General features: G+C 39.8%; 1 protein-coding gene across 4 annotated transcripts in view; it reads left to right on the top strand.

Moving 5' to 3' along the window:
* Positions 1-15,026, top strand: part of SCML2 (Scm polycomb group protein like 2) — a 131,050-nt gene extending 116,024 nt beyond the window's left edge. For all 4 annotated transcript variants that reach the window (XM_073356349.1, XM_073356359.1, XM_073356406.2 and 1 more), the window contains 4 exons: positions 2,249-2,362; positions 7,987-8,268; positions 9,032-9,195; positions 12,670-15,026. In XM_073356349.1, the coding sequence (XP_073212450.1) occupies positions 2,249-2,362; positions 7,987-8,268; positions 9,032-9,195; positions 12,670-12,795 (686 nt within the window). In that variant the 3' untranslated portion in view covers positions 12,796-15,026. The remainder of the gene's footprint in view (positions 1-2,248; positions 2,363-7,986; positions 8,269-9,031; positions 9,196-12,669) is intronic.
* Positions 15,027-15,865: the final 839 nt, after the last annotated feature.

Here is a 15,865-nt window from a genome sequence, read left to right as displayed (position 1 = left end):
TAGCAGCAATCTCAGGCTTTCACCCTCTGATGGACAGAAAGTTGGTCTTCTCCCACAAGGGATAAGAGAGACTTTACCCTCAAACTCGCAAACCCATTCCCTCGTGGGACCTAAACCTGTCAAGACTCACAAGCCCTCCCATTGAGCCGCTAGCATTGAGCCCTCTTATGTATCTCCTGAAAGGTCACCTTCCTGGTAGTGATTACCTCGGCCAGGAGGGTCTCAGAAATCTGAGTCCTTGTGTCAGAATGCCTGTGTACTATGTTCTTTAAGGACCAGCTTCAAATATGCCCCCTTACAGCATTCCTCCCAAAGGTGGTCTCACAGTTTCATGGTAATCAGGTTTTTTCCTGCCAGTTTTCTTCCAAAAACTGCACAAGAATTTGGAAAAGAAGCATCACACAGAGGTGTGCCCTGGCCCTCTACATTGAGAGGATGAAGCCATTCCATAAATCCACGCAGATCTTTGTGGCAGTAGCAGACAGGATGGAAGACCTACCGGTTTCCGCTCAGAGAATTTCATCCTGGATCATTTTTTGCATTTGTAAGTGCAATGAGCAGGCCGGCATCCCACCTCCTGCCATCTTGACATCCCATTTGACGAGAGTTCAGGCTTCATCAGCAGTGTTTCTGGCCCGGGTCCCAGTCCAAGACATCTGCAGAGCAGCGACCTGGTCATCTACATACCTTCTCCTCCCACTGTGCCATCACCCTGCAGACTAGACATGATACCAAGTTTGATAGAGCAGTGTTGTGAGCCACATGTCTGTGAACTCTGACCCCACTTCCTTGGGTATTGCTTGGGATTCATTTAACATGGAATGAACAAGCACTCAAAGCAAGCAAGCAAGCACTCGAAGAAGAAGAAGAAAAAACAGTTACTAACCTTTCCATAACTGTTTTTCTTCAATACGTGTAGCTCATGTCCATTCCACGACCCACCCTCTTGCCCCTCTGTCAGAGTTAGCTGGCAAAAAGGAACTGTGAGGATGCAGGGCTGGCCAGGCTCCTTATACCGGTGCATGAGCGTGCAACCCCAGAGGGTGCTAGAACCAGCCTGACAAATACCACTGAGGGAAGAATCTCTGGCAACAGTGCATGTGATGCATGCACGCCTAACTTGGAATGGACATGAGCAACACATCTCAAAGAACAACAGTTACAGAAAGGTTAGTAACTGTTTTACCCTATTCCTGTAGCTCTTGATTTTTAGTTAGATGGCAGCTATACTTCTTCTAGAAATATTTGTGATATATAATAGCAACAGTGGATCTCAAGGCACTTTACAAAGGAGGTCAGTAATGTTATCTCCGTTTTACAGATGGGAAAAGTGACTTACCCCAAGTTACCCAGCAGGTCAGTGGCAGAGTTGGGAATAGAACCCAAGTCTCCTGAGTCTCACAGTCCAGTGCTCAATCCAGTAGCTCATAACGGCAAATATTTGACGTGGCTGTAGTCTCAAAAGATTCTTATTAGGGGAGAAACGTGGATGGCTGTATAGAAGCTGCAATGTTCCTGTGTGCTCCTTTGGAAGTCAGTAGTGTTTTTTTCCTCCTATGGAGCTGCTAGTTAAAACAAGCTGTAATCTAGCTGTAATTTTTGTAGATTTGGTTAATAAGGAGGAAAAATAGATGTGATATGCCATTAAGCTTCTCTTATCTTATCTGTCAAGCGAGAAGTGCTGTTTTGAACTCTCTTCAGGGTGAAGTCAGCTCAAGGCAACTTGGGTATAACTGTCTAACCCAACTATATTTTAGCCCTGAAAGTTTGTGGGGTGATAACTGAGCCTGCCTGATAAGGTTAAGCTAATAGTGAAAGATGATATCACTGAAGACTTGTGGGTAATGTTTAAGAATGGTATAAGGTAGCACTGTCTGAGTTGTAAAAAAAAAAAAAAAAAAAAGGAGTACTTGTGGCACCTTCGAGACTAACCAATTTATTTGAGCATAAGCTTTCGTGAGCTACAGTGTGAGCTGTAGCTCACGCAAGCTTATGCTCAGATAAATTGGTTAGTCTCTAAGGTGCCACAAGTACTCCTTTTCTTTTTGCGAATACAGACTAACACAGCTGTTACTCTGAAACCTGTCTGAGTTGTGTTACAGCCATTAAAAGACACACAATATGGGGAGCGAATTAAAATCCAGTAAGTGAATACAGCACACAGTCACCTCACTTTTGTGTCTTTCCTCTTTTCCCCCAACAATTTTATTAGTTCTGAAATGAAAGACTGTAACTTTTCTATTGACAGCAAAAGAGGAAATTTCAGAAAACAGAAGTACTAAACGATATTCTCAGGATTCTCCGCCCTACACTGCCCCTCTCTCTCCTAAACTCCACAGACCTGACGCTCACCCATCTGAAGGTAACTTAAGTGTATTTGTTGCAGTTTGTGGGAGGGTTATTTGTGTTCATAGTATTTCAAATAAAAGAGAAACAAGTACAATTTAATTTTGTCTAGCCTTAGCCATCAGCTGTTGACAGAATGCATAGTCAGAGTGGGGGAGGGGGAAGTATAAGTAATTATTGGTGAGTGGGCACAAATATTGCACATTGGGAGAACTAAAGGGAGCTTTGGCCTCTAACACAACTAGCTCTTTTTTGGGAAAGGGTTTAAAGATTCACCGCAGACCGCTGATGAATGAAGCTGTCTGCTTAATGTGCAACAGCTTACTAAAAAGCCAGTAGGCTGCTACATCCCATTATAATGGGATATAAAATAAGCTACTATAACAACTGTGTAAAATACACATACTCTCTGCACCACTAGAGTATTGCACTCTCTGTTGGTAGCCTAACTTGAGTTCAGAAAAGGACAGTGAGGATGGCAGGAGATTTGCAAGGGTTGATTATGAGAGTCAATTAGAGATTTGTGACCTGACTTCTGAGAGGTTCTGAGCTCCTGCAGCTCCCACTAGCTTCAGTGAGATCTCTGCTCCTCTGCAGATGGAGCCATTATACTATATTTAGAAAGAAAGAGGAGATGAGGATAAATGCTAGGCTTATTTAAGACAGATCAGTCATTCCTTTTCATCTAGTCTAATAACAGAGGCAGGGGACACAGAAATTGGTAGCAAAGTTAGAGTTGATTTAAAAAGGAGATACTATTTTATACATACAATAAATCTGTGGAATTGAGTCAGACGTTTCTAATGGACATGGACTTAGAGGAGTCTGGCTATGTCCATGAATAAATATAACACATGGCTTAGTACCCTAAGCTGTACTAAAATACGGTTGCTCAAACTGGAGCAAACCAAAATGTATGATTCAAATATAGGCCAGTTAGCTGCAGTATCCAGTAAGGAATCTTGTGCACTCAAAATAAGCTTGATCACTTTCCTATCCCTATTCAATATATAGGTCTAATAACTACATAGTACAAGGAAGTTTTAAGAACCAGTAGTTCATTTATTATACACTATGGTTTCCTGGATTTCCAAAAAAAAAATCTGTAGGGAAAATAAATGTTGCCATATTTACGGGTCAGAATTTGTGTTGTCTTCAAACATTTTGATAAGTTTTCAATAAGGTTTTTATGTGTTTGAAGAGGCAAAATATTCTCCAGCATTGTATGTCTCCCACACAGCCTTTTAGGGCAGCGTTGTCTACTGAAAACTTGGAGGTAATTTCAGATCTCTCTATCATGGGCTGGTTAGCAAGAAAGACCAAGAATATCTGTTGGAAAGGATCTTCTTTTAGCAACACTTTTTCTTTCTAATCTGCTCAGGGATATTTCTGCTATCTGTTCTGCTAGGTGACAGTTTCCTCTTTGCAGCCATGGAGGATAATGGAAAAAAGCTGCAACCTAAGTGGCTAACTACTGTAGCCAAATACATCATTCTAATCCTGTATTAAGAAGAACCTTTGACTTTGGCTTCCAATTCCCAGAGGATCTAAAAGATGTTTCAAATTCTTGTGAAGGATCTTCAGGCTAAGACATAGGCCTCTGTTATGCTCAACCATAAGGATTCTTTCCTTGTTTGTCAATAGCCTGCTCCAAACACCAAGGATTTGGACGTAGAACTTCCAACAAGACTTAAGAAAACCTCATGTCTGTGGCTTCTCTCCATAGCTTATTTCAGATATTCAAAATATCAGTTAAAGTCTTCTTGGGCATTCTATCAAATTCACTGAAAAGTGACAGCCTGCTGGTTGAACAAGGGGATCTTGATTTAAAAAGGATTATTCTGAGCTGGTTATATCACCCTGGGATTGAGTGATCATGAATTGATTCAGTTTAAATTAAATGGAGAAATAATCAAAGCCAGGTCATCAACTATGGCTTATTTCAAAAAGGCAGATTTGGAGAAATAAGGAAATTTAGTTAACAATATAAACTGTACTGGTGAGTTCAAGAATCTAAAAGTAGTGGAGGCTTGGAATTTCTTTAAACAAATATATAAAAACTGTACGCAATTTGCATCCCAAGCAAGGGGAAAAATCTTGTACGGAAAGCCTCCAGACCAACTGGATGAGAAACCATCCCAAAAAGGTTATTAGGAATAAGCAGAGAGCCTACAGGGAATGAAAAAGGGGATTGGTTAGCCTAGACAGCTATCTCTTGGAGGTTAAAAATGTAGAAATAAAGTGAAAATTGCTAGATCTAGCTTAATTAGCTCTTGCTCAGAAAATTAAAATAAATAACCAGAGGTTTCTTAGTTATATAAATTAGAAGTGAATAAGGATGGATGAGGTTGGGTTGCTATGGAGTGGAGTGAGCATGGGGAAAAGATTAAAGATAATCTAGGAAGGGCAACAACAGCACCCAGTTGGGCAAAACAGTACCCCTGCGTGGCTCTTCAGCCCCCTCGCTTCCCAGCTGTACCCAGACCTTTACTGCCTTCCAGCCTGCAGCAGGAATCCAGCTCAAAATAACACTTCTGTTTATCTGAATGCCCAGTTATACAAATGTTTCAGGTGTCCCCACAGGCTATTACCAGTTTGTTTTATATCCCTATAATCTCATGCTTCCGTGTATCAGATGGTCACCTGCAGGGGTCAGGAAGAGATTTTTTTGCCCCAGTGTACTCTGGATTGTTTTGTCTCCTTCCTCAGAAGCATCAGAGATGGCCATGGCTTGAGGTGGGACTCTAGATGGGGTGGGCTGGTGCGCTAGGATGGTACAGAGCATTCTTTCTCTCTTTCTGAGGTGCTGGGCTGGCTAACTCTTGCCCACATACTCAGAGTCTAACTGATTGCCATATTTGGGGTCAGGAATTAATTTCCCCCAGGTCAGATTGGCAATGATCTGGGGGCAAGGGGTTGCCTTCCTGTCAGCAAGCCGGGATCACCTGGGTATCTCTCTCTTAATCCATTCCTTGCCATTGCAGGGCCGTTGGTGCACCTCCTGACTCTCCCTCTGGCACATAATAGTTTAGTCTCCTATAGGCTGTAATACTTTGGACTAATTTTGGTTGTTGGGTTGTGTGTGCAGGTGCTGGGTGGTGTTGGTGGCCTGTGATACGTAGGATGTCAGACTAGATGATCTGGTGGCACTTCAGGCCTTAAATTCTGACTTCTGTGAACTTTCCTACCTTGCATATGTGAATCCAAGGCCTATTTCAGGAGATTTTCAAATCCCTAATATCTTGAAAAGAAAAAAAATCTTCTGTCTCAGAATTTCATGAAGATGTCTTAAAGAAGTCTTCGTCTCAGACACCACCATTATCTCCAAGGTCTCTGACTTCAGAGATAAGGCTGCATAATCTGGATAAGTAAAATATGAGTCTCGTGTAACATTATGCACCCTGACAATCTTTCTGCTTCCTCAGTGTGTCGAGTAAAAAAAAAAATATATATATTATTTTTTTCCTGACAGGGTCGTCTGCTTCCTTGCAATAAAATGGACCCTTTCTACGGCACTAGAAATTGTATGCTGGTTTAAACCAAAGGGTTCCAGACATTAATCCCTATTACAGTGTAACCCCTCCAGTTAATTTATTCTAGAAACCAAAAATCCTGAGATTTATATCTGCAGTTGATTCTCAAACTCTTCTATTCAGCACTTATATATTCATTTATGATTCCTCCCTTTTTTTACTTCCCATACTGAAATTTCCAGCAATGATCTCATTTTCTAGCTTCTCCTGTTTTTTTCAAGTCCTCTGATTTTATTTTTTTTTAATTATATGCAGGCCTCAGTAGCCAAGAGGAGGATGTTTTCACCTTTTGATATAGATGCATGTCGAGCAGACTTTTTAATCTCTTGCACAGTAATAGTTTTCCTTCTTGGCCAGTTCTGGAAAGTCTAAGCTTTCAAGGCCTGAACTAGTTTTACTCAATATTTGTCACAGAAAGGTGGTGTTCTAAGTAGAGGTAACCAAATAGACAGCCCTTGAAACGCTTCTTTCTTCATTTTGCAATTGGGTTATGTCAGCAAGAAGGATTTATTAATTAATTGCTTAAACCATAGAGAGAATTTCTTATTTTCCTTCAGGATTATGTTAAAATAATCACTGCTAAAATAAACCAAGTGCTTCCAGATCTCAAGAATACCTCTAAGCCAAGTTTTGACAAAGAGAGCATCTGGCATATGGTAGACCTCTAAAGCCAAATGTGAAAACATCACAAGTTTTCAGGAAAACGGTTCTTTTACCATCTTTTTAATTCCAGATGTTTGTGTGATGCAGAAAATAAATAAAAGCTACAAATGCTAGAAGAGTAAAGAGCATGCATTTTAGAAGCGTATTTCACAGCAGTTATCAGTCTTTCTCCAAATCCATCATTACTCCCTTTCTTTTTTCTTTCTCAGTGCTAGATTTGTCTAATGTGAGCAGAGAGAAATTTATTGCTGAAAAATGGAACAATTTCTTGCCAACTAATTTCTTTTTTCTCAAATAGCATATTGACCAATCTGGGCCATACTTTAATCAGACTATATTATTAGTCTTCAACAGTCAGTGATTTTTAAAAAAACTGAAACAGACCAAACACTCAAGCCCTATAGGCAGGTGGAAGGACTTTGTTATGTTGCTGTATAGCAACAACCTTTAGCTGACTCTGAAGCAGATGTCTACACTCTGCATTCAGTCCTGGAAAGCATCGAAGTGGAGTTTGAGAATATGTTTTAAAGACTAGAGATTAGCTGATAAACACTTCCTTTTTCAAATTTTATCAAAGGGTTGTTACCTCTTTCTTAAGCCAGAATGTATTTAATTGGTTTCATTTATATTTTCATATCCAGAGAAGAGTTGCCTGCGTGTAAGTGAAGTACAGTGGTCAGTATTTCTTAATAATTAGCACATCAGTATCTGAAATACCAGGATTTTCCTCAATACAGGAAATAATTGTGGCAACGGTTTGCAATCTGTTGACTTCATAAAAAGGGCCACTGTATCTGAAGATAGTATGATCTATAGATACACAGTTGCACACTTGTTTCTAATTAGAAGTTGATGGTTCTCTGTATTGCTTAGACGAGGCAAATTAAATATTACACAGCGGGTTTATCTTTTATTCCTACTAAAAATCTCTTACAGGATAAACGTAACACAGGCTTAATGGCTGCGCTTTAGAAAAAATGTTTAAACTGTGGATATGGTTCCTTGGTGATTATATCTATGCCTATAACTGCAAATGTATTGATACTACCTTCAGATAATTCTTAGAGAATCAACTCTTCCCTTTGTTGATAATATAGTTTTGTTTTGTATAGAATGAAACGACAGTGAAATGAAGTATTGAAAATTTCATATATTTTGTATGATCCAAAGTGACCTTCAAGCTCTCATCAAACTCTATAATAATCAGGTTTTTTAACAGCTGTAACTTTAAATGTATGTTAGGAACTTCCTACTGACTACTTTTACTTAAATAAGAGAAGGAGAATGGTGCTAGTTGTATTTGGTGCTTGCTTTATGGGGAGCTTGTTGACAGGCTTAAAAATTGTAGTTAGTGTTAAAAATAAATAGCATAGAATTAAATAACAAGGTTACAAAAATCTAACATGTTGAATAGATTGGTATTTGTGTTACTCATATTATGTAGCAGAAACATTGCCAACTGAAGAACATGGCACTGCCAAAGAACACCGATTTTCTGAGGACTCTGTGGATTCTGCGCTCAATTCAGTAAATCCTGCAAGCCCAACCTGCCGAAATTCCACTGAATATCGTACCTCAGGGAGTGCAGCATATTATAGAAATTCCCTTCAGCCAGTGACTGCTGCTTCAAACTCAGCCCCAGTCCTACACAGGCTGTCATCAAGCTCTGCTGGGAACAGCAGTTACTATGAAGTCAATAGGAATCGAATGCAGAGGAGGATTGAAGGTATGGCATACACTTAACCTTTTAAAATGTGTGCATTGTTAACTACTTTTTAGCAGTATGCAAAGTCAGTGGGTTATGAATTATGAAGCAAAGTGCTTTGACATCCAAGACTTCACATAAGGAGTCAGACTTAGGCAAACATGTCAGACCATCTAACGTGATTTCAAAATACAGAATTTAAGCTTTTAACTCTAATACTGTACAAGGCAGAGAAATCCTGCATACGATTTTTTACTCTGCTAGCTATCAAAGACCCTGCAGCCTGCCTGGCCGGGCAGTGCTGGTTACAGCTCATTCTCCAGCTTCTCAAGTACTGCTGCCAAGTTGGCCAAAGGATCACTGAAATTTGCAGTAAGGGGTTCCCTTCCCTTCCTGCACAGCATTCCCAGCTGCTGGTGTCTTGGGAGCTAGGAACCAAATGTCTCAAACTGATCCCTCCCTGATGGTACATAGTGCTAACACTTATACTGTTGTGTGTATCTGCAGTTGTAGAAGTCATCTGAACACAGATTCATGCTGTGAGCCAAATAGAACATCTCGGTGACTCTTTAGAAGGAAAACCAAATATTTTTCATTTTAATAAATTGTAAAAGAATTTGAGTGATCTTAGCCAGGTTGATACACTGGTAGAAGAGAGAGGACTGCTACTAATACGGGACACTAACAATGTGTTATTTTTCCTTTCGTTTGAGTCTGCAAGGATGTGTTTTTACTACATTGACACTTATGACATTTCTCCCTTTGCCAATGTTTTACATTTAAGCTGCAAGTTCTACAACAGGTCCTGATCTCAGTGCACTAAAAAGGGAACCCTCACGAGTACCAAATAAGGATCCTTCTACCTGGTCAATAGATGAAGTAATGCAATTTGTGAAAGAAGCTGATCCTCAGGCATTAGCACCCCATGCAGAACTCTTCAGGAGACACGTATGATATTTTCTATTTCTATTCTGCTAGACTTGATCACGTTACTAATCTGTGGAGGAAGTTTTTGTGAGTTTCCCTGCTATTATTGAATTTGAAGCGAAAGGTGGTGCATCAGCAATCAGATCACTCTGTTGGCAGCCTACCTTCTGGAGAAGCAAAATGTGCTCGCAGATTTCCTCAGCAGACATTTCACAGTCGACCAGGAGTGAGAACTCCGCAACTCAGTAATGTGTAATCTTGATTGCCCCCTTCTGGCCTGGGCAGTTCTGTTTTCCCAATCTCGTATGCATGTTATCCCAACCTTCCCCGAGCTCTTGACCCAGTAGAACGGCAGCATCAAGCACCCTGATCTGTGTCCGCTCGACCTCAGGGCATGATATTTGGATGGGCATCATCATTAGAATGTTTATGCTCCACAGCTGTACGAGACATCTTCTCCAATAGTAAAAAGGACTCTACTAGAAAATGTTACCTAGCTAAATGGAAGCACTTCTCTTCTTGGGCACAACAAAGAGTGTTCTCCCAAAGACTATGGCTATTCCTCTCATCTTGGACTCTATCCTATCTTTGAAGACATAAGGTTTGTCCATTAGCGCCTTGCGTGACCACTTGGTGGCGACCAGCACATCCCATGCACCTTCTCAGGGCTATTTGGTTTTCAAAGATCCACTGACCAATAGATTCTGGAAAGGCCAAGCTTACAGCCCCAGTGGGACCTGAACCTTGTTTTCTCAGTACTCACAAGGCCTTACTTGAGCCTTTAATGACTTGCTCCATGTCACTCTGTTGCATGAAGGTCGTTTTTCTTGTAGCCATCACCTCAGCAAGAGGGTTGGCAAATTTGGAGGGATGATGGCAGAGCCTCCATACAACGTATTCCATATGGATATGCTTTCTTTACATCTACCCCCCCAAATTCACCCCTAAGGTAGCTTTAGAAATTCACCTTAACCAGTCCATTCACTTACCTGTGTTCTTTCCAAAACCACCTCTTCAGAGGAACGAAGACTTCACATCCTCAATGTTCGGAGGCCTTGGCTTTCTGCCTACAGAGAACAAAACCACACAGGAAATCCCTGAGGCTGTCTGTCACTGTAGCAGAGTGGTCCCCAAATGTTTTACCTTCTGTCCGTGGCTCTGGGAGCAGGGGGCATGGACAGGGCTAAGGGGGTGAGGCCGGCGGTGGGGGCGGGGCTGGGAGCAGAGCCTCGGCCAGGGACCAAGGCCAGCAGCCAGGGCATGGGGCCAGGGCCAGGAGCAAAGCTGGGTGGTGCTCCCTCTCCACCCCCCATCAGTGCTGGCCCAGGCCCCAGCTATGTCCCCCTGAATGTTCCTCCATGCCCCTATAGGGGGGTGCGCTCCACCGTTTGGGGACCTCTGCTATAGCAGAAAGAGTCAGAGGGCACACCATCTCCACCCAGAGACTCTCCAAATGGGTCTCTGGCTGCATTCTACTCCATCCGTTTTCAAATCTCCACCCACACCCCACCCTCTTCCCCCAATGGAGTAAGAGCTTATTCCGCCAGAACACAATCAACACCTATGGCATCTCTTCAGGTGGCAGCCCTCTTGGACACCTGTAAAGCAGCCACATGGAGCTCCATTCACACATTTGCCGACCTTATTCCCTGGTGCAGGACACTTCTGTTGATGCCTCCTTTGGGATGGCAGTACTCCGCTCAGCCCTGCTATCTACACCCTTGCACCCTCCTCCTTCTTAGGTACTGCTTGTCAGTCACCCATAGTGGAATACAATAGGGGCCATCACTTGAAGAAGAGGGGGTTATTTACCTGCAACTGGAAATTCTTCGAGATTTAAGAACCCTATCTGTATTCCACTTCTTGCCCTCCTGCCCCTCTGCTTTGAATCTTATCTGATTCGTGGTAATTGAGAAGGAACTGGAGAGGCGGTGAGTCTGCCTCATCTCAGTTGGAGATGAGCCGGGGCCCATGCACAGACCCAGGGACGCTACTTTCAAATTCTCCAGCTCCAAGAGCATGGTGCGCATGTGTAATAGTGGAATACAGATAGGGACCACACACCTTGAAGAACCTCCCAGTAACCTCCTCTTTCAGAGGGATCTTCATTCATGACTTTGGACACCTGTGGGCCACTTAGACACCACATATGCTTCCTCCCCAGGATAGAACTTTTCTGATATCCCAGGATAGCTGATCCTTAATATTAACAGTCAAGTGCAAAGCTTCGTTGCATTTAGATAACACAGTTTTATTAGGAGAGAGAAGAAAGGTTAAAAACCATAATGAAAAGCATTTACTTGGTCTAATCTAGCCAAGACTGTGCAAATCTTCACTAGAACTAGCTAGATAATATATTTAGGAGGGTCAAAAGTTAGTAGCTCTAACTGTGCATGTCCTGTATACTCCTTTCATTCACCTGTTTTCCTTTCACTGTGTGGTTACGTGATGGGCTGCCTAATAGAGAACTACTGTCATCTCAAAATGGTAGTGTCCCCACCAAGAAGTGTCTGGCTTTTTTTTTATTGTGAACCCAACGAGCCAGAGTCTCTACTGCCTTGTGTATTCCTTTACACCTGGGCAAAATTTAAAATTTCGTGTAAAATTTCTCATGCACTCTGCACCAGTTCATAATAAAAATTCTTTTAAGTTTGGAGTAAGCTAGGTCCAAAGGAAACTTCAAGATACTGAAATATAGATAGATTTATATAGATCGATAAATGTAAAAAACCCAAATCACCTCCCCTTCTTGGTTTTTCTGGACATTTTTGGAATAGGGACCAAATTTCATAGTATTTTTCAGCCTATTCTGTTTTAGAAAAAGAGTGGTTTCAGTATGCAATTTCAGGGAAATATTCACTGAATTGCCAATACTTTTTTTAATAGCTTAGGCCTGTCCAACTGCAACAGCTTCTTTTAAAGGCAGTGAAAATCTGTTCAATTGTCCTTGCTTTTGATCCTAACATTCCATCTGGTTTAGGCTAGACACAGATCTGTCTTGTGTCACAGATCTAGATGATGTGTAACTCCCTTCCTCTGTGTGTGTGTGTGTGTGTGTGTGTGTGTGTGTGTATGCATGCATGCCAGAGTCTCCCTACGGCTGTTTTCAAGGTTCAGTGCAAGGCCTCAGTGTTTGGGTCATTTCATCTTTGACTAGAGAGGCCTCCCTTCTTTAGCAGATCTTCCTTTCTGGATTTTTCTCTTGGCCGAGTTACCTTTATTTTGGTTACAGTATCTGGTTTTGTCCAATGCCTTTTATTATTGACTTGTGTATTATCTCAAATATCTACCAAAAGGTGCCTTATAAAACACTTAAATGTCTAAATAAAAATCAGTTTGGTTTTATTAGCCATCAGAGGTATTAAATTATAGTAAATTACTGTTTTATATACTCTACATTAAGTTTTACTATGGTATAAACTAATACAATGTACTTTTTGATTTTACCCTGTAACCTGTTAAAGCCGTTGTATGTTGTATTTATTCCTTCTGTAGGAAATTGATGGAAAGGCACTACTGTTACTAAGGAGCGATATGATAATGAAATATATGGGACTGAAGTTGGGGCCAGCATTAAAGCTATGCTACCATATTGAGAGACTTAAACAAGGAAAGTACTAGCCAGTGGAGACAATGTAATGTACGTATTCATATCAGACTTAACTCTCAGGTTCACATACATGTTCTTTATTTAAGAATATTTTGTCATCATAAACAGTCTTCAGTTTGCAAAAGTTTCCTCTCAAAATGTGATAAAATATTTACTACCAAGTGAAAAAGACTGTTACATTCTGGTATTCTAACAACTGTTTTAGAAACGTCACACAGAAAGCCAGTTGGTGTTGTGTGTTTTTTAAAAAGCAATGCTTTCCTGAGTACTAACTTCACACAGAGTGCCGAGAAATCCATTCTCTGCTACAGACTTCAGCTGACACATTCACATTCAGAACCAAAACAGCTTAATCCCAAAGGAAAAAATCTGCATCAGGTGTTCACTTTTACAGAGGTGGCTGTAAAACTTTACATTATAAGAAAATTTTAAAGAAGCAGCAGTAGACTTCATCTCTTTAGTGAATACTCTTTGTCTGGTGCTCCAGAAAAGTAATATTCATCTGAATTATGCTATCCAGATTTCCATAAAGGGAATAGCCATATGAATTGTTTGATCTGTGTGTTTTTAATACAAATATAAGCTTTTATAAAGTGTGGTTATCAGTTCTCTGGTGAATTATGAGAACAAATATACAGTATGTTGTCAATTTATGCAGGCAATATTTCTGTTTCATGGAGGGGGCATTTTCTTGGCCATTTTAAACAGCCAACTGTTCTGGGGTGAATGGACTTCCAGATTTCTGTGGAACAAAAGACCCACATTTTAAACATTCCGTTCTTTTGCTGAACTTGGCATGGATATTTGTATTCATGCTTATGTGTATATATATGTGTGTGCGAGTGTGGTACATACATATATACTGTACATATGTATTCAGTTTTTTAAAAATGTGTTTAAAATATACTTTGCACTGTGACAGAGATAATGAGAAACTGTACAATTCAGCTTTTTTACCAGTAAATTTTTTGTGTACTTCTATATTCATTAGCACTTGTCCACTTTGCTTTCCATTCCTGGAGGGTAAGGAACAATCAATGGATGGGTGGATTCAAACAGGGGAGTGCCCTGTACTATGCAAAACTCCCGGTTACTTATTACTTAGCTCTGAGCCGTTTATTCTGGTATGGTTTCTGGAAATATGCATTTTGGTTCTGATGTTTCTTGTTCTTTGACTTCTTTAAATTAAATATTTCACTTGTCATGAAGAAGTAGTACTCATACTAATACTCTTGTTTTGCATAAAACTTGGTGCTGTTTTTATAAGCTACAGAAGTGAGTGTTGATAATAAAACAGCTTGCGATCACTGCCAATAAAATATACTTCAGGGACAAGAATGTACATTTTCTGTGTAGGAAATCGAATGTACTGTATGTAATAGTGCAAGTGAGAATAAAGAACTATTTACTAGGGAAGATGTAGTCCTAAAAGGATAGGTTTTATTATATTTCTTATTGTCTTTTTATATATGAAAGCTTCTAGTAAAAAATGTGTATTTTTTACAAATTTCTTGTTTGAAAATGCCTTGCTTATTGCTAGCTTAATATTCCTCAGGTTTTAGCAGAAATACTGCAAAATCATATTTTGTAGTTCTCAGCTTTCCAAGTAGTCATTTAAAGAACTACAGCACAATTTTAATTGAGAAGTTCATTTGTCTTTGAGGATTGTTTTGCTCTGCTATCACAAAACATTTAACACTAAGGGTTATGTAGTTTGGGTTACTTTACATATCCTTTGTGCACATGTGTGTTTAGATGGACTGTACACACATGCCTGCTTTATATCTAGAAAAGGGCAAAACAATGATGGAGAAATATCTAGTATATTTGTTATATATTGCTTATGCCACACTTCATCAATATATTAAGCATTATGCTGAATTTTTAACGTGAATGAGTAATAACACTCTCTCATAAAATTGCATTGGAAGTAATTTGGTCTGAAACTATATTATTGCATTGTCCAAATAGTTGGTATAAATGAAGATGTTTATGTTGTCTGTTTTTTACAACATCCATATAGAACAATGAGGTTTTAGCCTCTTTTTCATACACTCCATGGCTGTGGTAGAAATATTTGTACAAAGTTTGTATGCACATGAAATGCTAGAATGTCCTAGTACTAGAGTTTTACATTGTATTATAGCATGAGATCCAAGCAGTGTAACAGAATATATTTTTAATTGTTTATTTTCAACTGGATGTTCTGATCTAAAATAATTAAAAAAAAATTGTTCAGTGTTGTAATTGTCCATTTTGTTTGACATTGTCTATGTACTCCTACTTCAACTAACATTTGTGCAGACATCATAGTTGGCTATATTATCCAGCATTTTGCAGAACTTGGCAGTTCATGTAAACTTCTGATGTAAAGTTTTTTTTTTTATTACAGGAATATAACCTTGCAACATCTGCTTATCAAAAGCAATTAATATATGAACTTAGATGGATCTGTGTTTTTGAAATATTTGTGACGCTCTATAGCTGTAGTGTATACAGTATCTTGCATCTCGTATGATTCACAAAATTTCCACACAAATATCCATTAATTTGAAAAGGACAGGAGACCCCTACGAACCTCTTGTATGATCAGTCACTATTTTTTTTTCTTTCCAAAATCTTGAATGGTGAGATGTGTAGAGTAGACTGTTTTCCTTTCAGTTTAATGGCTGCCTTGATAAAATGTGGTTCATAACTGGTACACCAAGTGCATTGTATAAGAATCCTTTGGATTTATTCTTGTTTCTTGTTGTTTATAAATATATACCAGAATCTGGGTCATGCTTAAAAATGCAGTTAAAAAACATACAGACAGACTCATACATAAATTAAACCAGATTCTACCCTTTGAGTTTCAAGTGACTGAACATGGATTTGGTTGTGGCTGTGGTTTCCACAGGGATCTATTAAATTCAAAAGGGTTGCATTTGGTATGTATTCCGGTGGGGCTCAGTTTGATCACTACTGCTCCCAAGGGCTTCTATTTAAATTGTGGGTGTTCATCACTTATGAATCTGGCTCATTGTTCTTCCAGTACACACTGCCCAATACTTGTGTCCTGTGTCTAAGCAAAGACCGAAG

This window comes from Lepidochelys kempii, chromosome 1 (assembly GCF_965140285.1).
Source record: "Lepidochelys kempii isolate rLepKem1 chromosome 1, rLepKem1.hap1, whole genome shotgun sequence".
NCBI classification, from domain to species: Eukaryota; Metazoa; Chordata; order Testudines; family Cheloniidae; genus Lepidochelys; species Lepidochelys kempii.
The sequence above is the reverse complement of the archived record's forward strand: the minus strand, read 5'-3'. Positions and strand labels throughout refer to the sequence as shown.